The sequence below is a fragment of the Impatiens glandulifera genome, chromosome 2 (assembly GCF_907164915.1).
Source record: "Impatiens glandulifera chromosome 2, dImpGla2.1, whole genome shotgun sequence".
NCBI classification, from domain to species: Eukaryota; Viridiplantae; Streptophyta; class Magnoliopsida; order Ericales; family Balsaminaceae; genus Impatiens; species Impatiens glandulifera.
The window spans coordinates 868,676-894,849 of NC_061863.1; the positions used below are offsets into that span (position 1 = coordinate 868,676).

At 31.0% G+C, this 26,174-nt stretch overlaps 2 protein-coding genes across 4 annotated transcripts; one reads left to right on the forward strand and one right to left on the reverse strand.

The window, feature by feature from the left end:
• On the reverse strand, window positions 1-3,716 carry LOC124927418 (probable polygalacturonase). Its single transcript, XM_047467822.1, has 4 exons — window positions 3,336-3,716; window positions 1,493-1,613; window positions 1,153-1,398; window positions 1-876 (listed from the first exon to the last, which is right to left on the reverse strand). The coding sequence occupies exons 1-4, from the start codon at window positions 3,687-3,689 to the stop codon at window positions 173-175; spliced, it is 1,425 nt and encodes a 474-aa protein (XP_047323778.1). The 5' UTR covers window positions 3,690-3,716; the 3' UTR covers window positions 1-172.
• Window positions 3,717-19,851: 16,135 nt separating this feature from the next.
• Window positions 19,852-21,860, forward strand: LOC124926793. Of its 3 annotated transcripts, none has more exons than XM_047467091.1 (7): window positions 19,852-20,134; window positions 20,469-20,725; window positions 20,806-20,953; window positions 21,026-21,168; window positions 21,242-21,307; window positions 21,386-21,454; window positions 21,545-21,860. In XM_047467091.1, the coding sequence occupies exons 2-7, from the start codon at window positions 20,531-20,533 to the stop codon at window positions 21,632-21,634; spliced, it is 711 nt and encodes a 236-aa protein (XP_047323047.1). In that variant the 5' UTR covers window positions 19,852-20,134; window positions 20,469-20,530; the 3' UTR covers window positions 21,635-21,860. The 3 variants fall into 3 exon arrangements, with proteins under 3 accessions (XP_047323047.1, XP_047323049.1, XP_047323048.1); XM_047467093.1 differs by having other exon boundaries at window positions 19,853-20,134; window positions 21,029-21,168; XM_047467092.1 differs by having other exon boundaries at window positions 19,856-20,134; window positions 21,245-21,307.
• The last annotated feature ends 4,314 nt before the right edge of the window (window positions 21,861-26,174 follow it).

The following is a 26,174-nucleotide window of genomic DNA, read 5'->3' on the forward strand; positions in this document are numbered from 1 at the left end:
TATCTAATGAGAATTGCATCTTTCAATTTAAAAATCCATAAAAACAATATAATAGAAATAGTCTCACATATACAATAGTAATGTCACATAATTTGAGGGAATCATAAGGTTCAAATCAATACAAATCCAACCTGCATTTAAAGAGATCCCACATATAAATATTATCTATAAATTATTTTTGCAAGTACTTAATGGTATGTGAACATGTTTGAATTTCTATATTATCAATCGCCAAACTTTCTAGTGGAAAATCACATTTCTTCGAACTTTGCGGCAACAAATTGCAAGGCTGAGGAACGACGTCACTCGTAACTCCCTCCACATCGGTACAAGTCCACGGCACCTTTTTCGTCTTTGGAGCAAGTCCAAGCGTCACATTCGAAATACATATTCCTGTAAAAGGGTCTCCGACTATTCCCTCAAGCCTAGCCGCCATAGTCACGTTCTCGCCAACCATATCGCGATAGTTAATGTTCTGGATAACCGGGTAAGCATTGGGGTCATATTTGTCGTCTGGATGTGACCCATAATTTCCGGTCATCCAAAATGCCCATTTCATTGTTTTCATAGTCATTCCCTTAACATATATGTCTTTTACATATCCACCTCTTCCTACCGCGGTTTTAATCCTAACGCCCGACTCTGAATTGATGGCTAAAATGTCTTCCGCCCTTACGTCCTCAATCCCACCCGACATCTCGCTTCCCAATGCAATTACTGCGCTCGTGGGAGAGATGCATGTTAGCCGTCGAATGACGAGTTGTTTCGTTGGCATGCCAAACGCAATTCCATATTGGTCCCATCCGCTCTTAACCGCGACACAATCATCTCCGGAGACAATGTAGCAATCCTCAATTTTCGTGTTGGTGCAAGAGTCTGAAAATTTATGCATGATTAATCTTATATAAAATTAGAATTAGAATTTCAATTATTGTAAATCATGAAAATTCTTAATTAGATTTTTAAATATGTACTCCATATTGTTTTTAGTTAAGAGTTATATATTGAATAATCTCTCCAATTAAGAATGTTAGTCTAAACTAAGTTGAAAATGTTTGACATAACAAAGTTTTTCCAAATAAATATATAGAAACTTCGCATCTCCAAAAAGAAGAAAAATGTTTCCAAATGTGTGGATTAATTATTACTTACCTGGATTAATTCCATCAGTATTTGGTGAATTAACTGGTGCAAGGATTGTTATGCTTTGAACCACCACATTGTTGCAATAGACAGGATGAACATTCCATGAAGGCGAATTGAGCAATGTAAGGTTAGATATTTGTATATTATCGGAATACATCAACTCGATCAAGTAAGGTCGTGTGTATTGCAATTGTCCTTTATGGAATTTGTCCCACCATAGATCTCCTTGACCATCGATTGTGCCATTGCCCCCTACAAGCCGCCGAGAAAAATGTTTTGTTTATTCTTTTGATTTTTTATGTCGGTTTTGACTATAGTTATCAATAGTAGTCGAGATTGCTTGAACCTGTGATCACAACATCGGTGAGGTTGGTTCCGAATATAAGACTAGTGTATCTTCCACCAGCCGCGTCTCTTCCTCGGCCGTATGATGGCAAGGGATCAATGAGGGGCCATTCATCCACATCCTATAAGCAAAATTAAATATTTATTAATTATTTTTCGTCTCAATTTGGAAAATCAAACTCTTTCATTTTCTCTTATAAGTTTAACTAGATCTATACAAAACACATTAGTAGAGATTCATGTCACATCTACAATCTTACAAGGGACAAAATAGTAATTGATCACTTAATTGACAATTATATTAGATCTCACACCTATATAATATCGAACCTATTCGAAAACAAGTATATTCTCTTAAATAATCATTATCTCAATGAAAAGTAGCTAAAATTAAAAAAAAAAAATAACAATGTGTTTTTCATTTGGTATGAGATATTTTTGAATCACAATTCAGATCATTTTTGGGATATAGATTTTATTGGTATGTATTTTTGGCTTGTATGAAGATTATTCTTAAAATTTTGATATTTAGGTTTATTTAAAAAAAAAAAAAAACATTAATGATGGGATGATGTATGACAATAAGGAGATGCAAGAAATTGAACAAAACCCTTTAAAATGTAATGAAATGAAAATGATGATGAAATTATGGGTTATTGAGTAAAGGACAAATGAGGACTCACATGATACACAATTTCCCTAAAAAACTTTCTTGGAATTTCTCCAACTTTTATTTCCTTGTTGCTTCCTATGGCCATTTGTGGTTTTGTACTATATAAAAAGATGACATTCACATGATGTTTGTTGTCATATGAGATTCCTTAAAGTAAAATATGTAATTTCCTTTCTTCTTGTCTTTGTCACGGAGAGCTTTTAATTGTCGATTTATCCCATTTCATACTTTTAACAAGTAAGTATATCTTTACTCCATATTTTATAAAAACTACAAATCACACAGACAAGATATCTAAATTTGTATTTTCTCAATATGTTTAATGAATTATTTCAACATTTGAGCTATTTCATCTTTTTTTATTATTAAGAATATATTCAAAATTTATCTTTTCTAAAATTGTTAGTTGAAGAATTAGTGTAACTAAAGGATTATCATTTAACCAATTCATTCATCATAATCGCAAAACTAATATACTTATTCAATCTTAACCAAAAAAATAAATTATTAGTACACCGTATATATAAAATTTTGATATAACAAAACTAATCTAGTAAACACCCTCCGAAAAAAGCCTTATCTAGATAAATCCTGAAAGTCTAGGCTAAAATCTTGGATTCATTAATAAGAGTTAAGTTGGGTTAAAATTTATTTTGAAAAAAAATAAAGAGAAAAATATAGATTAAATGAATTGATGAATGTGAATTTTTTATTTGTTAGAGTTATAAAAAATAAATATTAAATTAAATTAAAAAAATTAGAAAAAATCCGAAAAATAAACCTTATTATAACTAAGAAAAAAAACTTTAGAAAGTAACATAGCATTCTTACAGTAAAAAAAAAATCAGGATGGGCTCTTAAACCTAACATAGATCCATCCATGGTCGACAAAAACTACCAACATACTCTACTTTCCTCCCAAATCTCTTCTGATATAATAATTATATTTGTGTTTTTTAAATTATTTGATAGCAAGATCTAATATCGATAAATTCAATATAAACATTTTAAGGTTGGATCTCGAATTTTAATAAAATATAACCGATATTTAAATTTATTTTAAAAACCGAACTCAATACAATTTGTTTCGATGTATAACCCGTATAACCGTAAGTAGTTAAAACCGTAAAAAGAAAAATAAGTTATTAAGATTAAAAACAATAAATCTAACCTGAGAAGCAAGAAGAACTGCATCTTGATGAAGATAAAGAGTGAAATGACTTGTAAGATTAAAACTTCCGGTAAGCCATCTTCCCGGAGGAACAAAGAGTTGTGATCCGCCGTCCGTCGCCAATTGACTCAAGTTATCAATCGCCGCCTTAAACGCCGCCGTATTCACTGTTTCTCCGTCGCCAACCGCCCCGAAATCGGTTACAGATGCCGTATGTGCCCTGCAACTTATGGCGGTGTAATCGAAACTATCCGTTATATGATATCTTCTTCCATTTACATTATTATTTGAAAGAAGAATCAAACTTATGAATATTACCAATTTTATCTGCAATTTACTCAAAAAAATTGCCATTATTTAATCAACCACAATACAGAGAGAGAGAGATGAAATATGAATAATGTAATGACCCAACTATATGGTTTGCTTCACATTTATATAAAATATTAGTGTGTGTTACTTTTAAGCTTTCTGAAAAAATATAATTATATATATAAACTTTGATTGTACATTATGTTGCCCTTGCGTTAAGTAATTTCTTAACTATCAACAGTAAAATTGAAAAATAATAATAATAATTTAATACTTAATAACTTTGAATTTTGAAGTGGTGTATTCTAATAGTTTAGATTTATTTGAATCTGGGTTTGGAAAGAAAAAATAATAATTTTTGTAATTTTTTTTTTTTTTTGAGTAAAAGAGAGCTAACATGACTAATATCTTATTCTTCCATAGATATATATATGAAATAAGTTTGAAGAAAAATTAATAGTTTAATGATAGTTTTCTTGGAAATCTTCTAGATTGGATGATAGGTGGAGATATTTGTTGATCTCTTTGAGCTCAAATAGAATTTGAGTAGCTTGTTTAACTTTAGAAATCATTTTCTTTGTTTTAAAACGATTAATCCAATGATATTATGAATTAGATAATTGTTTAAACATAATTACAAAAATATAATATTAATAGAGAAAATTCAAGCAAATAAACCAAATTTAATTTGTGCCAAAGAAAAATGAAATTTGCAACAGTTTTCTACATACATATTTAGGTTAGAGATCACCGAAATTAAGCCTACCCAATATATATATATATATATAATATTATATTATATTATATGATAAAATATGACATTATCTTAATTTTTTTTTTCATTTTACTTAAATATTTATTTAATTTTTTTAAAATGTCTAAACTTACATTTATACCATATTTATTTTTATTAATTTAAAGCCTAACATCAATTTCTTTTCAAACAAAAACTCTAATTTATGAATTTTCTACCTTTATTTTCATATAATGTTAAAATGATAATATTGTGGAAAATTAGTTGAAACAGAATTATTTATATTGTCATGACTTAATTATAATTAAGTTATAAAAGGTAGATGTATCACTTTTTTATATAAATTATAGATAGAAGAAAAAGTGTTATAACACAATGTTTTGTAATTCAATAACTAATTTTGATCATAAATTTATATTATTTTAAATTATATAAAATTAATTATTTAAATATAATTCACAGGTCCAACCCTTAAACAAGGCTTTCAATTTGTATAAATGTATAAACAAGAATTCGATTGACAATAATACTAAAAAGCTGAGTAAGTTTTTATTATTATTACTATATATATATTCTAATACGGTCAATAATCAACAATATCAAAACAAAAAATATAATAATTAAATAAAATTGTCCAAATAGGGTTAAGGCTCAGTTCAGATCTTCTGCTACCGATTGCCGTGTTCCCCTGTGGCGGACCAATCAGATTGCAGCATTATTAATTTAATAATAAATCAATCTGGGCAGGAGACGGAGGGAGGGAGAATCCGGAATCCGGGTTTAGGCCCGGGTTCACACCAGACGCCGTTAACGGAAGCGCCCGTTAACGCCAGGAAATAGTATAATAATTATATGATACCCAGATAAGATATCTTCGCTCCGGGCAACGTGTCCCAGGGAAGGGTGAGATGCGATGTGAGCGAAGATCTACACGCCCATTGAAATGACCCTCATGTAAACCCCCCATACCCACCCATGAGAAGACCGTCTGCCGTTCATGAAAATACACTTACACGTCCATGTAATGACCGAATTGACATGCATATTATATTTACGTTTATTAAATATTAATTTAATTTATTAAATAACACAGGCAGCGATATAATATTCGCTTCAAGTAATTCAATCTTTTATTTTCTTGGATTTTTTATTTACTTTTTTTATTTAATTTTTTTTTGCCTCGAGACTCTATGGAGCGAAGATATATTTGCTTCAATTAATTTTAATAAAAACCCCATGTAAATCCCCCCTACCCACACATGTAAAGACCGCTTGACTACCATGTAAAGACACTTACCCGTTTATGTGAAGACCAAAATTACATGGATTTTATATTTCCGTTTATTAAATATGAATTCAATTAATTGAGGATGACATGCAGCAACCGAACAAATCTTCGCCTCAATTACCGGATTTTTTTTTTTTTTTTGTATTTAATTTTTTTTTGCTGGAGACATTCATGAGCGAAGATATATTTGCTTGAATTAATTCTAATAAAAACATCATGTAAAACCCCCATACCCACCCGTGAGAAGAGCGCTTGCCTACCATGTAAACACATTTACCCGTCTATGTAAAGACCAAACTGACATGAAATTTATATTTCCATGTATTAAATATTAATTCAATTAATTGAAGATGACATGCAGCAACCGAACAAATCTTCGCCTCAATTACCTGGCTATTTTTATTTTTTTATTTTTTTCCGTTTATTAATAAATGTTAATGTAATTAAATTAAATTGACAATCAGTAAACGACCAAATATTCGCTTGAATTTTGTTTTTCGAGTAGATGATTGAAAGCGAAGATTTCTTATTTTCAAATAATTTTATCCTCACGTTCATGTAAAACCACCTCCCCTCCAATGAGAAGCCAACTTGCCTGTAATGTAAATTCACTTACCCGTGCATTTACATTCCGCGAATAAATCTTCGCTTCGATGAATAGTTTTTACTTTGCATTTATTTTTATTATTTTTTTAAGAAGTTACGATATCGAACGAATATTTATTCGCTTCCATGACTAGTTGATATAATTTCAATTTCCCGCTACAAGCCGACTCTCCCTCAATTTCATTTTCATAAGCAACTGTTCATATTCTTCTCTCTCTATCTCCCGGCGATAATCCAAACACTGAACGTCGAACCCTAGATATTTCGTTTATACTACAAGGATATCTTCTGAACATGTCGGGTAACCAAGGCAAGAACATGGAAGTGGATCATCCCATCGACTCCCGAGAGGTCGTCTTGCAAGTTTGTAGGAGCATAAACGAAAACGAAACTGCACCCACTCCGGCATCCAACGTCAATCCTAGCACTAAACCAGAGAGGTATGTTGATCTTATTGTGTTTATACTAATTTTACACATGTTTATTCAATTTATTTCGTATAATACTGATTTATGCTATCCCACCAAAATTAATGACTTGTAGGACCTATGAAAGGAAGAGGAAGAGAAATCCGAAGACGAATACTAAGTCTTCATCGACTGCTGAATCAGTTTCCACAGTTGCTGTCGAAGCTACTGATGTTGCTGCAGGTACTGATGATATTTTACCACCACCTTTTCCCCCTAAAAAAAAACCAAATGTTATTCCTACCTCCAATCCAACAGTCGATGAAGAGTTACCAGAACCACCCCCAGAAACCACTAATATTTCTCCGTCTACTACCCCATTCGATGAAGAGTTTCCCCCCTCTCCCCAAAAAACCAAAACCCGCCAGAAACGTAAAGTGACATTTCTAACCAGATCATCACCTCATGGCCTCGCTCAACTCATTCCTCAATTGAGCGTAGAACAGAGGGAAGCCGTTAAGGAAATCGGGTTTGGTTCTCTTCTTACAATGGGCGTCTCCAAGTGCCTTGCTCATTTTTCCAAACATGTAATCCAATCTTTTGACCCGGATAAGAGTTCTCTGGTATTGGCCAACGGTGATGAGATCCGTATCGATGAAGATCTCGTACAGCTCGTGATGAACCTCCCTAGAGGCTCAATGAACGTAGTCGAGTCCGTTGGGTTGGACAAGACTAAGGACCCTGCTTATTTTAATTTCTTGAGGGATTGGAAGACCAGATGGACCGGGGAAGACTCCAAAGCTCCCGAAACACTTTCTTCGCCTGTAAAACCCTTAAAAACGAAGATGATGTCGCATCCAATCTTTGAAGTTACATATTATTGTTGACACTTTCATGTCATACTGTAATGAATTTGAAAACGAAGAATCATTCGCCTGTAAGTTTCTATATTAAACAAAACATTGTGACGAAACGACATACTATTCGCTTGATCTTCATATTTCAGGTCGACCACATTCAACGGAAATGTATTGAAAATATCTTTCATCATTCAAAAAAGAAAAAAAGTGTGTTTTCGAATAAAACCCTATAAAGAAATCATTTCATATCTATGGATTACTGTATGTAGCCTGTAATGACATATCAAATCGGAACAGTGTGCAGTATTGTTGTCACATCAAAAAAATTAATAAATATTGTATTTTAATGAAGTTGCAAATTATGTTTTTTTTCAATTTTTAAGCACATTGCTTCATTTAATTATATGTGAAAAGAAGCGAACATATATTCGTGTGCAGAACTAATTTGAAGCGAATACATATTCGCTTGAATGAATTCTAGGTTGACTTACATGTGAAACACACAACCCCTACATGAGAATACCCTTTACACCTGATGTAAGTACAACAACGCTTGTATGTGAAGACCAAAATGATGAACGAATGTGGGAGGAAATTACACGCCGCGAATAAATCTTCGCTACAAACCATTTTCCAATTTCTTTCCGTTAATCACATATAATTTTTATTTATAATCATTACACATCGAATCGGACCAAAACTTACATTTAAAATTATGGCAATGATATGACTTATGGGCAACGTATACTTAGCCAGAAGAGTAGATATGATAATACTTTATTATTTTTAACAATTTCGTTATTTTATTAATGTTTAATGACATTTGCATGAAAATATAAATAACAAATAAATATTATCATTCGACGTACAAATTTTCATTACAAGTTTCATAAACATTTCCCCGTTTCATAAACATTTGTACATTTGAACAATATTCATCTGCATCTCCAGCTTCAAGGCATCTCCATTGAAGCAACCACAGCGGATCTCTCACGCATAACTGGGGTCCTACACCTGTTGAGTTATCTCTTGAGATGTTTTCCATCCCAGGGAATCTCCCAAATGATACATCCCAGGGAAGCAACCACAGCAGTGTACACGAATGATCTTCATTTGATCGGTAGTTTCTACTTGAGTTACCAAGCATTCGTGTACACTGAAGATGTTTTCCACCACTTGATCTTGATTGTACAAGTTTTCCATCACAGAGAATCTCCCAAATGATACATCCCAACAAACTATATGAAAAAAACACACACTCTCAACAAAAACGCTCAATAGATATTTCATGCTGCCGACGAAGATTGTTCATGTAATCCCTACATTTATAGCAAAAAGAAAATCTGTTTTCTTCATAAATTATTTAGATCTATTGATTCAGAAAAAGTAAATTTTCCGTGATGAAATATCAAATCCGAACAGTGTGTAGTCACTTTGTCACATCATGAAAAAGTAATTTCATTCACGAAAATGTAATAACACTTAATAATATTAAAAAAAATACATAATTCAATATTGTCATTCACATTATATTAGATAATAAATTATTTCAACATGAATAAACACATTTTCATGAATAATTATAAAATTATATTCAATATAATACGTAGGATGTGTTTGGTAGACAGTAGTACACTGTTATAATTATTTCAATATAATTATAAAAGTATATTTATCCCAATAGTAAAATTATAAGGGTGTTTGGTTGAACTGGTTTTATATGTATAGTAATTATTTAAATTTATTTGTAATATTTTTTAATCTTATTCTTTTAATATTAACATTAATTCTTTTTATTAAGTTTTAATTAAAGTTTAATTATTAAGCTTTTATTATTTTTAATTTAAGTTTAATTATTTTTAATATTTTTTAATCTTATTCTTTTAATATTAACATTAATCCTTTGTTTTGTCACATCATGCAGAAATTAGATGTCATCATTGAAAAAGAAGTGTGTTTTTGTATAAAACCCTATAAAGAAATCATTTCATATCTATGGATTCAGTAAAAGTATTATGCATGTCATGACATGTCAAATCGGAACAGTGTGCAGTATTGTTGTCACATCACAAAAAGTAAGAAATAGTATATTTTAATACAGTTTCCAATTGCACAACATTTTTCTATTTTTAAACACATGCAATCATCTAATTATAGAAGAAAAGAAGCGAACATATATCCGTGCTCAGTGAAACTTGTCAATTATGAGAAACTAATATGAAGCGAATAAATATTCGCTTGAATGAATTCTAGGTTGACTTACATGTGAAACACACAACCCCTACATGAGAATACCCTTTACACCTGATGTAAGTACACCAACGCTTGTATGTGAATACCAAAATTATGAATGAATGTGGGTGGAAAACACACTAACGCGAATAAATCTTCGCTACAAACCATTTTTCAATTTCTATCCCCTGGATCACATTTCATTTTTATTTATAATTCATTGCCGACATATTTTTGTACGTTACATCATATCTTAAACTAATCATTATACATCGAATCGGACCAGTCTTCATTATTTTAGATAGGGAACATCAATCATAATTTATATATTGTTAATTAAAAAGTTTAGGTGATGTTTGATCTTATCTTGTTACACTCATTATAGGAATCAAAAATTTATATTAAAAAATGCTGAAGACTACGGTCATAAATTAAAATATTACATTTACTATAATTAACATTATATGAAATATTAAATTATTCATACATAACAAACCTTATATTTATTACATGAGTGTCAAAGTAAAATATATACAATGTCATTTATATTCCAAAAAAAATTAATAAAATTTAATTGACAGCTCAATTAAAAAGGAAATTAGTACAATGAAGCGCCAAAAAAATTACCACATGTCAAGTCAACTGTCACAAAGTCTCAGAATTTCGCTTCACAACAGAACCGAGTCACAGAACGTCTACGTTTCACATAGACATCACGTTTGTCCTTTCCCCGTTCACCCTGTGCACTACAACAAAAAACTCTATCCAGTATTTTACCCTCCTTGTCTACATGTTTTGAACTGCGCCTTATACCAAATCCTATTAGTTTAGCGTATGCTAAGTAGAATACGTAGCCTTCTTCTTCACTCTCAAATTCTCTACCTAAAAGTAGAATTAAGTTGGATTCGATGTCCTCCAAAGGTTGACCGTTTCCATCGAAATTCAATTGCCGACGACAAGTAGCAGATTCGCTGTTCAGTTTGAACAAGTGGAAAATAAAGGTTTGTAGATTATTGGAAAATGAAAACAATATAAGCGAAGAAAGCTTCACTTCAACATTATGAAGATTGTAATATTAGGCGAATATAGTTTCGCTTCATAAGATATTATCTCATAATATAGTAGTGAAGAGATCTTCGCTTACATGTGCACTACAAAAATTGGAGAAGTTAAACAATGTTACCTTAAATCAATAATATCATTCTCGTCCATATCATTCTCGCTGATACGTATTCCTTCCTGATAATCAAAAAGAACAGAACATTTCATGTCGAGTATTCAAAAAACATAGAAAAGGTTGGGAAGGAAAGTGAAGGAGGTATAGATGACATTCAAAAACATACCATTTTATAATTGAGGAAGACGGATTGATATTATAATGAAGTCCCCGGCGAAGGAGAGGTCGATGGTAGACAATGTAGTATAACTCCGGCGAAGAAATGGTCGTACAGTAGAGAGAGAGAAGAGTACAAAGTTGTCTAGCTTAGCAGCATGGCTTGCTGCATGCAGCATTTAATGAAAAGGTGGCAGGTGTTAGGTGGCGGTGAGGTGACTTGTTAAAAAAATTATTTCATTTTAATAATTAAATGACAAAAATTATTATGAAATTAAATTAATAAATCAATCAATCAATCAATCAGTAAGCGAAGATTTCTTCACATTATTGTTTTGACAATTGTTTTACAAATATTATTTTGACAGTAGTTTTAAAAAATATTAATTATTTATCAAATTTATACTTCAAGTTATACAGTTTTTGTTAATGTTACAAGATTTAGTTAAATATAAGGCTGATGTTTAAAAAAAAAACAATTCGAAGAACAAAATACATAATTCTGAAATCAAATATGACATTGAATTTTCAAGAATGCAAAATATTCAAATATTAAGTAACAAATTAAACCAACACATGTCTATTACAAAAACAAAGGCTGCAAATCACAAGCAGCAATGGATTCTAGCAAGCTTGTGTGAGGAACACCAAACACATCCAAATATGTCTTCAGAGGATTCTCTGCCTCAAATACCCAAACAAGTTCATTAACATCGTGCCTAGACTTGTCGTATACAACTATAGTTTTGTCGTCCTCGGGCTCGACAAATGGATTCTCCATTTCTTTAGTTGTACCTCCTCCAGCAATTACAAACCCCATAAGATCAAGTTTGTAAGCCGGGATGAATTCCCCTGCAAATATGAAGGTGTAACTGTCGAAGAGTTTGGGCAGCTGAAAGAAAATACAATACATTATTAATAATGATGGACAATTGAATATCATATGGAGGAGGGAATAAGACAAAACTTACATTGTTCAAATACCGCATTCTGCCAGCTCTTGGACCGCCCACAGTCCCATGATTATCTCGCTGCACCTCGTATGGTTCCTCGTCCACGTAACAGTTAAATCTGATTGATGATTTTATCCCTGTATAAAAGCAATAGGTGTTTTTAGTTTCATATATGTGAAAATGAATATTGAGTTAACAGTAAAGGGTTAAGAATAACAGAGTCTCACAATCAATGGTAAGGATCCAACTCCCGTTCAATATGCCCTTCAATACTTTGATAGTGCGACCGCATCCACCATTAGAATCGGTGGATGCTATGACGTGGGTAACATCGTCTCGCCACCTCATTGACACCGTGGCACCACATGTGTTAGCATATTGTTGCATCAAGTGCTGTTTAAGAACAATCATAAATATTTCAGTTAAACAGGATGAAAACTTAAACAATATTGAAAAAAAGGGAGAAATGTAACGAAGAGTACTATCTCTTCACTTGTTAATTGATTTGGGCATAAAATCCAATCTTTGCCAAAGTTTTGGACGGATGCTGAGGCAGCCTACACGTGCATGAAAAAAAAAAACGGTCTTTGTGAGTATGTACTAGGGTTTCAGGGAAATAATATCACAAAACACAACACTAGGTAAGTTTTCCTAAATAACATTGATTTACAGTCAAGGTAACATTTTGAGAGTAGGGTTTCCTAAAGATTAAAGAGACAACAACATCACATAACAGAATCTAGTGTAGTAGTTCCATAATCCTAAATATTAAAAGCTACTAGTCAGGAATACGTACCATTGTGGAGTCGTGAAGATGTGGATTCAGGTTCGGTCGACGGGGAGCCGGTTACGAATCGCCGTGAAAAGGAGGCAGGAAGAGAGAGAGATGAATCGGGCGGAAATGATAATAAAATAATCATATTAGGGGGTATATATATTCATGTAACCGGGACGAACATGTCTTCTTTCGAAAAGCGACTATTCATTCCATGTAACATGACACAGGGACCAGGGGCGAATAAGTGTTCTCTCGAGAAGCGACTATTCAATCCATTTTACATGGAACATGGTCTAGGCGAACAAATGTTCTTTTCCAGCGAAAATATTTAAATAAATAAAAAAAAGTAATGAATTAATTGAAGCAAATATACCTGCGCTCATGAAGGTCTCCAGCCAAAAAAAATTAAATAAAAAAAAATTAGGAAAAAAAAAATAGCCGGTAATTGAGGCGAAGATTTGTTCGGTTGCTGCATGTCATCTTCAATTAATTGAATTAATATTTAATAAACGGAAATATAAAATCCATGTCATTTTGGTCTTCACATAAACGGGTAAGTGTCTTTACATGGTAGTCAAGCGGTCTTTACATGGGTGGGTAGGGGGGTTTTACATGAGGTTTTTATTAGAATGAATTGAAGCAAATATATCTTCGCTCATGAAGGTCTACAGCCAAAAAAAAGGAAATAAAAAAAAAATAGGAAATATAACTAGCCGGTAATTGAGGCGAAGATTTGTTCGGTTGCTGCATGTCATCTTCAATTAATTGAATTAATATTTAATAAACGGAAATATAAAATCCATGTCATTTTGGTCTTCACATAAACGGGTAAGTGTCTTTACATGGTAGTCAAGCGGTCTTTACATGGGTGGGTAGGGGGGTTTTACATGAGGTTTTTATTAGAATGAATTGAAGCAAATATATCTTCGCTCATGAAGGTCTACAGCCAAAAAAAAGGAAATAAAAAAAAAATAGGAAATATAACTAGCCGGTAATTGAGGCGAAGATTTCTTCGGTTTCTGCATGTCATTTTCAATTAATTGAATTAATATTTAATAAACGGAAATATAAAATCCATGTCATTTTGGTCTTCACATAAACGGGTAAGTGTCTTTACATGGTAGTCAAGCGGTCTTTACATGGGTGGGTAGGGGGGTTTTACATGAGGTTTTTATTAGAATGAATTGAAGCAAATATATCTTCGCTTCAGAGAGTCTCGAGGCAAAAAAAAGGAAATAAAAAAAAAATAGGAAAATATAACTAGCCGGTAATTGAGGCGAAGATTTCTTCGGTTTCTGCATGTCATTTTCAATTTATTGAATTAATATTGAATAAACGGAAATATAAAATCCATGTCATTTTGGTCTTCACATAAACGGGTAAGTGTCTTTACATGGTAGTCAAGCGGTCTTTACATGTGTGGGTAGGGGGGTTTTACATGGTGTTTTTATTCAAATTAATTGAAGCAAATATATCTTCGCTCCAGAGAGTCTCGAGGTAAAAAAAAAAATTAAATAAAAAATCCAAGAAAATAAAAGATTGAATTACTTGAAGCGAATATTATATCGCTGCCTGTGTTATTTAATAAATTAAATTAATATTTAATAGACGTAAAGAAAATCTGACTGTCAATTCGGTCTTTACATGGAAGTGTAAGTGTATTTTCACGAACGGCAGGCGTTCTTCTCATGGGTGGGTATGCGGGGTTTACATGAGGGTCATGGCAACGGGCGTGTAGATCAGAGCGAAGATATCTTATCTGGGTATTATCTGAATATTATATTATTTCCTGGCGTTAACGGGCGCTTCCGTTAACGGCGTCTGGTGTGAACCCGGGCCTAAACCCGGATTCCGGATTCTCCCTCCCTCCGTCTCCTGCCCAGATTGATTTATTATTAAATTAATAATGCTGCAATCTGATTGGTCCGCCACAGGGGAACACGGCAATCGGTAGCAGAAGATCTGAACTGGTTAAGGCTCGTGATCAATATTTATAATATAAACTGTTATTTAACTATTAATTATTATTATTATTTATTTATTTTTCAAAACAGAAATCACTCCCAGATTTAGATCTTGTTTGATATTATTTTTTTTAAATACATGTATTTAATTAATAAGAAAATAAGTTATTAAACCAAATTATCAAATTGAGATTCCTTAATTGAGTTCAATTGAAATTTTGAGGAAAAAAAATTAAACCTTATAATTTAAGAATTTTATTATTAAAGTTATATAAAACGAGATTTTATTTTAATAGTCTCAAACACCTTCAAATTATTATCTATGTTGAATTTATAAAATAAATAAAATATCACTATCACTAATTTAACTACCAAATTTTCACAAATTAATATAACTTCATAATTCTAACTTTCATTTTTATTTAAAATGTTAATGAATTTGTGATATTTATTTGTTTAACCACCACACTTATAGTTAAATAAAAAATTATGAATTACTCTATAACGATGACTATTTAAAATTAAAACATTTTTAAACTGAAAATGTAACCTCTATTTTATTGCTCAAATTATATATTGAATAAAAAAACAAAATTATTAAAAATATGTATTCAATAAATTAAGTCATGTGAAGAGTACTTTAACTCGTGGGTGTTGGTAGGGTCTTCATATCACGGAACCACCTTTAGCAAAATAATTAATATTTTAATTTTAATATATTAAATTTTCTATAAAAAAGTAAAATAAATAAATAATATTAATGATAGAGAGTCACGAGTTCTGAATTTGTGGATGGAGATTGGAGGGGTTAGTTCGTCCCACTCACCAAATCACATCCACACACATTCTCTTCTTTTTTACCACTTTACAATAATATATCTTTTATCATTAAATATTGTAATATACATTTTTATTGATATAAATATTATTTTCGAGTTTATTTTTGTCATTTTTATATACAATTTGAGTTCTATATTATAATTAAATTATTTTTATATCATTAATATATCATTATTTTAATTTTTAATTAATATAAACATATGGATCACTATCAAATATTTTTTCTCATTAATATAGGTGGGTTTATTTAAATAATTTGTTTGAGATTGAAATTAAAAAAAAAATAAATGTAAATATAAGAAAAGACCAGTTATTGGAATATCCTATTTTTCTTTAAAAAAATCAACTTTGCCTAAATATGACTAGTTAGGTTGGGATTATTTTCAAATAATTTAAATTATTATTACGGGTCATTTAGGTAATTACATCATTGGTTCACAAATAAAAATATTAAAATATAATTTAAAAAATATATATATTATATATTTACGTTTTTATTAAATGATATATTTTATATTAAAAATAATAAAATCGTTAAAAATAACATGACATGACAAAATAAAAAATCACAAAACATGAAAAAAAATTAATATACAAACACGTTACTTAGCATATTTATGTTGATCCTAAATAAACACGGTTAATTTTCGGATCTATTCCATTATCTTTCGAGATTGAATCTTAGACACGGTCATAAATCATAATATTATGAATCTACGCATCAGACTATTACAATCATTGATAATTCAACGATTTCTCTCCAATTAAATAGTTTATTATAAAATAATCGAAATGATAACCAAAATATATATGTATGTCATCAGTTGTCTCGATCTAAACTTTCAAAAAATTATCCAATAACTCAGACATCACCTAGTGAATCTTAGTCATACTCCATATATAACCACCCTAGACAATGCAAAGTAAACGAGTCGTCGATTTCACATCTTTTTGATACATATGACAATTATTTATCATAATGCAATTTTTTTTATGCACATATCATCCGCAGAAATTTCACATTGAATAATGCTTAAATTGAAAAAAAATATATTCGATGGAATTTTTTACTCCAAAAACTTCTTCAATAAAAATCATATGAAATAATTTTAATGAACAAATTATAACAATGACTCTCATAAAATTATTAATGTCTTATCAACGCATAATGTCTTATTCATACATAATACTTTATTGCGTTCACAAAAGAAAACTTTATTATTGGATAAATTTTCTCTAATGTTTAATTTTTTTTATATCTAATTCGACTAAATATAACAACGAAAACAAACTCATTATACATTGTAACAACACTTTTGAAACTATATTAAGTTTATTTTTAATATATTTTATTTAAATAACTATTTTGCAATAAATTATGTTTAGAAAATTTACTTGTCCCTTGACTACTTTTCAATAAACTATATTGTCAAAATAATCCATAACCAAACAAGCCCTAGATTATGATATAAATTTTCTTAATGTTCACACATATAAACTTATATTTTGTAAATTATTACTATGTCAATATATAACACATATAAACTTATATTTTGTAAATTATTACTATGTCAATATATAAGTAAAACATTACCAAAAACTTATTAGTCATTTTAGTAACCTTGTATTTATTAACACTATATGTATAAATGATTCCTTTAGCTATAAAACCAAACAAAGCCCTGAGTAGTGACCTTTAGTGTTGGTCAATTTTCAGGCCCAATCCAATTTAGATTCGTATGAAGCCCCATAAATAAAGCCCACTTAATTAAGTTATTTGAATAAAATAAAAGTATAATATAGGGCACGCGAGGGAGGAGGAGGGGCCCGCACGTGGACCCAACGACATATTGAGAATCCCCCGTTGGTCCTTGTGGATATATTTTTTTAATTATTTTAGTGGTGTCCAGCTGGCTGTCTTACGGACTTGAAATAAAATTATAAAATGTAATAAATGATTTTCTCCCTCCCGCCGCAGCAGCACACAAATCAACGTCTTCTCTCTCCTGGACACACGTCTAAAATTCTAAATAGATAGATAGAGAGAGAGAGAAAGAGACAGTAGAACAGATACTGCGATACGTTTTGTTACGATAAGATCCGACAGCTGGTCATTCTGGACACCTGTCCGTTTTCTACCTGCAATTATTTCTTTATTTTTAAATGGATTCTTTTTAGTTAATCTATTATTTATGACTAAATTTCACCATTGAATAAAAAAGTGAATGGCTTAAAAATCTACCCATCACCGTAATATAATTTCTCCAGGCTAGGATTTTGATCATGGTGGACATAAATAAAATTAAATCAACCACACATATATTAATTATAACAGTGAGAAGACATTGAATGTTTTTATGTATGTCATTCTTATAACAGGTATGCTTAACAGTCTATGTAATGTTGAAAGAAGTTGTGATAATCCAAAATTTATTCTAAAATTACAGTTTTAGATTAGTGTTATTCTTAGTGAGATTTTGACAGACATATAATGTATAAAAAAATGGTGTATTATAATTAGTCGTTGTTGAAGGTATCTTTTGCAGTTTGAATATATCTCTTACATTATTCGGTAGCATATGATTGAAAATAAATGTGTAACGTCTGAGTTTTACGATAGATTTTAGGATGTCTAGATCTCAACGATGTTGAGTTACTATCTCTATTATCTTTTAGTAAATTATTTGATGTAAAAAAATCGTCGTACAATGATTGTATTTAATCGATGTGTATAATCAATAACGTCGTTATTATAACATTATTTGATATTCGTTTTAAAAAGTCCGTGGAATCAGTTGGAGAATTAATCATTTTCCTTCTTTGATATCACTGTGCACGTTAATTTTTCATTGAGCTATTTTTTTTAACGCAATTCAATTGTTTATTTATTTTCTTATAAAAAGACAACATAAACATGAATCAAAGCAATTATTATTATTTTTTTTTATTATCAATTTACACACATCTAGAATCTAGATTGGTTGATATTGATCTATGATCTATCTTTTTTTTAAAATAAAACAACATTTTTTTTTGTTGGAAAAATAAAAGATTACAATTTAATATAAAAGTGAAATATTATTTAGGTAAAATCACAAATTAATATTAAAAAAGATGAAATTATTAGATGAAAAATTAATAATTTTGAGGAAGTGATTTATTTAATTTATAAATAAACCCTAAGTATCTATGTCATTCCGTACATCATTAAACTATTCCATCATGGCCAAGTACATAGGAATGTGATTTTGGATTCCAAAACAACGTTGTTGTAATACACTTTAATATGCATAATGTTAAATTCAAATTATGAATAAGTTTGATTCAATTTATATTTATTTTAATTGCTCTAACTTATATTCAATTATTTGTTCTAGATTATTCGTAGAAAAGGAAGGTAAAAATAAAACTGTGTTTAAATGTGAAATATATTTAATTATAATTTTTATTTTAACTTACAAATTACTATAACTAATTACTACGCAAAAATTATAAGGTGAAGTCTGGTTTGGTAGTGGAATAGTTAAAAAGTTATGATGAGATTATTTTAAAGATTTTTTTTTTTTAAAATGACTTAAAATATATTAATATATAATAATAAAATAAAAAAAATTAAAATACAAAAGTATTTTAGTTTATTATGTTACGAGTGATCCTGCTACATTTCATATATATAATTTGTACCGAATTCTTTATTGGATTTTCAATTGGGATTTTGGATTTTATTATTCAAATTTTATAATATAAGGTTCTTATCCTTTAAAATTTGGTAGTGAAAACTCTATATTTAGTTGTTAAATTAGTGATATTAATTTTTATTTATTTATTTATAAATATTACGTAAATTATAAATTAACAGCGTTAAAATTGTTAAAATAAAATCTCAATTTTAACTATATAAAATGATTGTGAAATTTGAAATAAGAGGTCGTAAATCTCAATTGAGTTCACCCAATTTTAGAATTTGACATATATTTATATTAATATTTTTTTATTTTAAAAAATGATCATATTAATATTTGTTTATAAATTAAATTGTAGGGTTTATATAAAAAAAAATGAGCCGTTAAGAGAGAAAACAGAGGAGGCAACCGGGAGAAGAAGGTAAGACCGGTAATAAACACTGTGAATTTGTACGGGTTTCTTCTCAAGCAGAGGAAGGAAGGAAGGAAGGAAGGAAGGAAAGAGGGTCGTTTCCAATGTGGCAGTTGGCCAGCATTTACTGTGTGCATCTCTCTCTCTCTCTTTCTCTTTCTTTCCCATTTCAATTTCAATGATGATGATGATGGATTCAATGTCATCGAGCTCAGTACACCCTTCAGACTAAAACCCTGCTGAATTCATTCCCCTCCTCCTCCTCCTCCTCTGTTTCACTCAGATCGAGCTTCTCAAATCTCACTTCACCAATCCAGCGCTGAAATTCCTGTTTTTTCTCTCCTCAAACACCGCGATTTCCATTCGAATGTAATCAGGTAATAATGCATTTCCATTTCCATTTGCTCCGTCCCAAATTCGAAACTACAGAGAATGCAAATGCATTTGCACCATCTATTTATTTTAACTTTTCTGTCTTGTCTAGGGTTTTTCTCTCTAATTCGTGATCATTGAACATTAATGTCATCTGGGTTTCCTTTTTCTGCTTCTAATTATCAAAACCCGTCTGACTTAATTTGTTCAATTACATGGAAAACTGTTTTCAAAATTTGAATTGTCTGTTATCTATTTATTGCATTCAAACTAATCACGTGATGAACCATTCAATTGTTTTCACAACCATTTCGTTTTCGTTTTCGTTTTCGTTTTCAGGTGTGATATCCGATTCTTCTTTCTATATCGAAATTGATTGATTGATTATTCGAAATTAACAAATGCTGGAAGCTGAGGTATGTTCTTCTAGGGTTTTCTCACCTTTCCGCGGTGAGGAAAGTGGTGATGAAGAGCTAGCTGTTCTTCCTAGGCATACTAAAGTAATCGTGACTGGAAACAACAGAACAAAATCTGTTCTAGTTGGTTTACATGGCGTTGTCAAGAAAGCTGTCGGTCTAGGTGGTTGGCATTGGCTGGTATGGTGGTATATTGACATATAATTCTCATATGTTTTTTTTATTTCAAATGTTTGAATTCTGTATTTGTTTGATTCAAGGTTTTGAAGAATGGGGTTGAAGTAAAATTACAGAGAAATGCATTGAGTGTGTTGGAACCTCCCCATGGGAATGAAGAAGATGAAGAAGAAGAAGACTTTGATTACTCAACCAGTGGCTCTGATCTTGTCCAAAGACACAATAATCTAAGCAAGTCTTGTTTGTGATTTATCTCTATTCAATTGAACATCAAATTGACAAACATTTATTTATTGAACACAGCAGCTTGTGGAGCCGAGTTCACTAAGCTAAGCAAGATGACTGTTAGGCAGCAGCAACAGCATCATCCGAAAACATGGACAGCGAAACTAAGCAGTCGTGGTAATTGCAAAGAACTTCACTCGATCATCCAGACATCTCAATCGGTATGTTAAATTTTGATAGGTTTTCATTATAGCTAGACAGTTTATGTTGAAATGGGTTATTTCGATTGATTAGCAGAGAGTAAACCTAGCAAAGTTGGGAACCAGTTCACTTTGGAGATATTGGCGAATCTTCAAACTCGTAAAAATCCAATAATTTTCTCTTATTTGAGAAACAAGCTTATAATTCTCCAGTGGCTAATTGGTTGTTGGCTTGTAGGGAAGTATAAATCCTAGCATAACAAAAGAACAATTGGTTAAGTCAGTTCAGCGCCATTTTGCTTCTCAGGTTCAATTCATCATCTTCCTTAATAGTAGTAGACTATGTAAGAATAGAAAGAAATCTGAAACAAAAAACTGTTGTGATTTGGTGGTGCAGAGACGAATGGATGAGGTGCAAGTGATAACAGAATTCATCAGAGCGGCCAAGAGATTGAAATCGAAATCATCGAAGAAGAAAGATATGTAAATCTTGATTGCAGTTGTGTTGTGGGGTGTGTAAATCTTTGGGTATAAATGTGCATCAAATTAGTTAACAAATGTAGATGAATGATGATCTATTTCATCATAGGATTGATTCCATCTTCTTTTTAAGGCTAACCATAACTCCTACTTGACTTGATTTCAAACTTGCTGCCTTGATCAGCTTATTAATGATGTACACTTTCATATGCTTCCCATATTGTTTGGTTTGAGTTCGATTATTGGGTGAAAACGAAGATATTTTGGTTGATAATTTGATCGATGAAAGAATAAGTGAAAAGATGGTTCGTTATTTAAAATTTACTTTGGTATACCTTAAACTTTAATCACATTTTCCTTTGGTCACTTTTAGTTTCAGTGATGCCTAAGTTTAATTATTTGTTTTTGAAAATTGTTTATTATTCATAATAAAGCGACGATAGCAAAAATAATTTGTTTTTAAATATTGTGAATTCTAATTCCTTGTCATTGATAATTTGCAACGGTTTAGTATCTAATTATATGATAATTGATTGAATTTTGTTTGTTTGTTTATTATGTTAATAATTCATAAGTTAGACTATATATTTGTACATTTTAGATTAAACAGTCCTTTGCACTTTAGATTATTCAGTTTAAATAATCTTGAACTATTGTTATGTTTTGTAATTATTGAAAAAAAAATGTGACAATGAGTAAATTAAAAAAGTATGAGGACCCATTAGAATTATGGAAAGCGACGGATTGGTATATCCCTTTAAAATTTTTATTATAAAAAAAGATTAATAAATATGTTATAGGCTACCAGAGTTTGTAATGGAAAGACTTAATGAGTTATTCAAATATTTGATTTAATTTGAATCTCCTAATTCTAAATCTATATTGAGTTTGATTGATTTATAGATTGTTTGATATAAGGATTAAATCTTTTATCATAGATTTAATATATTAAGAGTAAACAAATTTATAAATTTTACTATATTAAGATGTAACTAATAAGTAAGTTATTTATATAATTGAAAAACTAGTCCTAAATCTTATATAATTACTATTCTGTTGATCACTAAAATAGTAATTGGCTATTTAAATATATTCCATACTTATTATATATGTTTAAATAAATTCTTAAAATTTGTACTTTAATAAATTGTTTTTATCTGATCTTAATTTTTATTATAAAAATAATTATTGTATAATTATTAAATAATATACCAAATGTTTAACTTCAACAATTTTGAGTGCACTCAAACAAACATTATTTGAACTTTGTATGCGTCTTTATCAGTCATTTCTTTTTAAAATTTCATATACCTTACATTTCTAACGTAGTATTTTATGACAAGTTCGACCTCGCATTTTAATATTTTTTTTTAATCTTATAATAATAGACTAGAAAACGATGCTCTCGGAAGTCATCTCGTCTCAAGTGAGATGAGGAACCATAAGTAGAGTTCTCTAACATAAACCTTTTTAAAATAGGTCCGTATATATTTTAGATCGATTCATTTACAGATAAATTGATCTAATTAACTTTAGAGTCATCAATATAGTTATTTATAAAAAAATACTAAAGAAAAAAAAATTAAAATATTCGTAAAACAGAACAATCAACGCTATGTCCCACACGCTTATCTTAAATAGACCGTCTCTATTTAAAATGGCTGTTACCTTCTCATTTTCTAAAACGAATCTAGGAGTCCATTAATTTGACATTGAGGGTCAATAAAATAAGATTACCTAAGCTAATTTATAACCAGACACATATGATCCCATAAATCGCACACAATCGAACACAATTTTGAAGAATCAAAACGAATGAACTTGATATGGACAAATTATTCTTGGATAAGTTTGATGATTACCTTAATAAAGAAGGTCAGGAGATAGCTAATACAATCTGGATAAGTTTTGGATTCAGCTTAATTATCTCCCAAGTTACAAATTAAATTTTGAAGTTTTCAAATTACCCTATCCCGTTTCCGCTTGTTTTTCCAAACCATGACTTCGTCGAGCTCTCCTAGACAGCTCATACCATGCTACGGCCGGGCTGAGCCCGTACTTGTTGGAAAGGTATGGGGATAGGCTACAACTTTCGCGTTTCACATTTTAGACAAGACAACTGGTTAATTTAAGAATCTTTTCGATTGATTGCATGTCGATGACCTCAAACTGCACCACTTTACTTCCTGGCGAACTATCATGAATGTGACATTCATGTCGATTAATTTGTTGATGACTTAAATGGACGAGTATAATCAAAGTTACGAAGTTTTGAAGTATGCATATTATTATTTAGCTTCTGGAGTTTGATATGGGGTCCACTTGCGTCGAGTTGGAATGACTTCCATTTGAACGATGTGTGAATTAACTTTCCATAAACTCGAATCTCCTTTGAATGAAGGTGTGTCAATCTTGATCCTCATCTGCACACTTCTTATTTGTCTTAAAATTTAGTTGAATTTAAAGACTCGGGCACAAAGATTTTGTAGAGAACTAATACAACTTTTCAAATCATATTAAATCATAAAAATAGTTAAGTGTGTTTGTGAGTTAACAATACATTAAGTTGAAAAGAGTTATGACTTGCAAGGTAATACTAGTTTCTTTGATTTTAGACAAAAATAAATACTAGTTTCGAGCATCAGTTCTTGGAACTCCTTCACGTACTCCTTGATGGACTTGTTGTGCGCGAGTTGACTTAGTCATTTCCGAGGTTCAAAATCCACATTTTTTGGGAAAAATTGGCGTTTGAACTCGGCCTTGAAATCTTCCCAAGTCTCCATTCGTAATGTGCCACGTTCGATGTCCGTTTCACGCCTCCTCCACCATAGAAGCGCCATGTCTACTAGAAAGAAAGGTGCTGTATTCAACTTAGTTCGATCATCGAGTATGTTGGATGCCCGGAAGTACCTTTCCACGTTCCAAAGGAAGTCTTCAACTTTCCTTGCACTCCTCGAACCCTTAAATGGAGTCGGCTTGGGAACATCCATACAATGAGGTGCCGCACCTCGAAGTTCCCCTCCATTTAAGTCAATTCGGGCTTCGACCGCCTCTAACCTTCCCATCATTTCCCTCCGGAAGGCGTTGATCATCGTTTGGAATTCTCCCTGGACTGTTTGGAGTTCTCCTCGGACTGTCGCGAGAACCTCGTTTTGAATAGCATTGACATCACCTCGAACCACTCCAAGCACTTCGTCCTGAATGCCACGATTTGAGTTGTTAATGATGCCCATCACTTCATCCTCTAATTTTTCACTTGCCTCGTCTAATGCCGCCACCTTGTCGGCCACTGTGCTGAACACCTCGAGAGCTTTTTGATGCTCGCTCAAGCTTTCCTCAAGTCGGGTCACCCGCGCTTCCATGGCAGCATTTCTCTCAACGGACCTTCCCCTCTTGGGCACATTGTCATTTTGTTCGCCGGTTGGAACCTTCGTGACGTTCGATCCTGAATCCATTTCTTGCAACGTGAATGCGGAAGTATGAAACGTTTGCTCTGATACCACTTGTCACGGGCTAAATCTCGAATGCTTGATTTTCCTCGACCCGTGCGGTACTAGGTTAGTATTTCCACAATGCTAACTAGTCAACCTGTTTGAAAATGCAAAAGGAAACTTTAGAATGAGAGTGAGAGCTTGGAGAATAAGATTGTATTCAATTACTTGGTGCTTGGCTTAATGACCAAGGCTTGTTTATATACAAGGGAGGAGATCATTCTAGATACTCCTTATCCTAGGTCTTTCTAGAGACTTCTAATATTTAATTACATTTAGCATATCCTAGAGAATTCTAGAGACATCTCTCAACTTATTTACATAAAGGACTTCCTAGAGAATTCTAGAGAATTCCTTGGAAGGAAAGACCTAGGAACTTCTAGAACATTCTAGAAAATTTTCTAGATAATTCCCTTTTGTGGGCTGATTTTTCCATCCAACTTAAGTGGGTCGTGACATTAGTCCACCTAAAAAATTATGACATTAAATTATTTGCTCTTTCATTAGTTTCAAATTCCTAATTTCCATCTTTCTCAAATAATGGAGGTAATTACATCGATATCATATCAAAATTATAACTCTACATAATTTCCGATATAATCTTCAACTTAATTTTCACACATTTTTTTCTTTTTTAATTCATAATTAACTTCTACCTTTTAGCAAGTCCTTCTTTTTACATGTTTCTATGCAATGGTTTTCCAAGAAACATTGACCTTTAAAAGTGCGTCCAACAAATTACTAACATTACTTCACTGTTTATAAAACAATTAATAAATTATTAATTTTAACATCATAATTCAACTAAAAGTTATCGTACACAAATTAAATAAATTTCAAAAAATTAAAAGAGCTAATACCAAATGAAACGTAGAATTTTATTGGGTTTGGAGTCATAGCGTATAAATAGTCTATAAGTAATTAATAATAAAAAATTATTATAATTTAATTTTAATTTATTAAGATTATCTATTTGTGAACTTGTTCAATTGGTTAATACCTTTAAATTTTTTTATAAAAAAAAAACTCACATTTTCAAAATGAACATTTATCAAC

Bases quoted from the DNA above. Each gene is read 5' to 3' on its own strand.
- LOC124927418 (XM_047467822.1), bottom strand. From the start codon at position 3,689: ATGGCAATTTTTTTGAGTAAATTGCAGATAAAATTGGTAATATTCATA. The intron at 1,399-1,492 runs GTTCAAGCAATC...GGCGGCTTGTAG, and splicing joins CACCGATGTTGTGATCACAG to GGGGCAATGGCACAATCGAT. The intron at 877-1,152 runs GTAAGTAATAAT...ATAAATTTTCAG, and splicing joins TACTGATGGAATTAATCCAG to ACTCTTGCACCAACACGAAA.
- LOC124926793 (XM_047467091.1), top strand. From the start codon at position 20,531: ATGCTGGAAGCTGAGGTATGTTCTTCTAGGGTTTTCTCACCTTTCCGC. The intron at 20,726-20,805 runs GTATGGTGGTAT...GTTTGATTCAAG, and splicing joins TAGGTGGTTGGCATTGGCTG to GTTTTGAAGAATGGGGTTGA. The intron at 21,308-21,385 runs GTAAAAATCCAA...GTTGGCTTGTAG, and splicing joins ATTGGCGAATCTTCAAACTC to GGAAGTATAAATCCTAGCAT.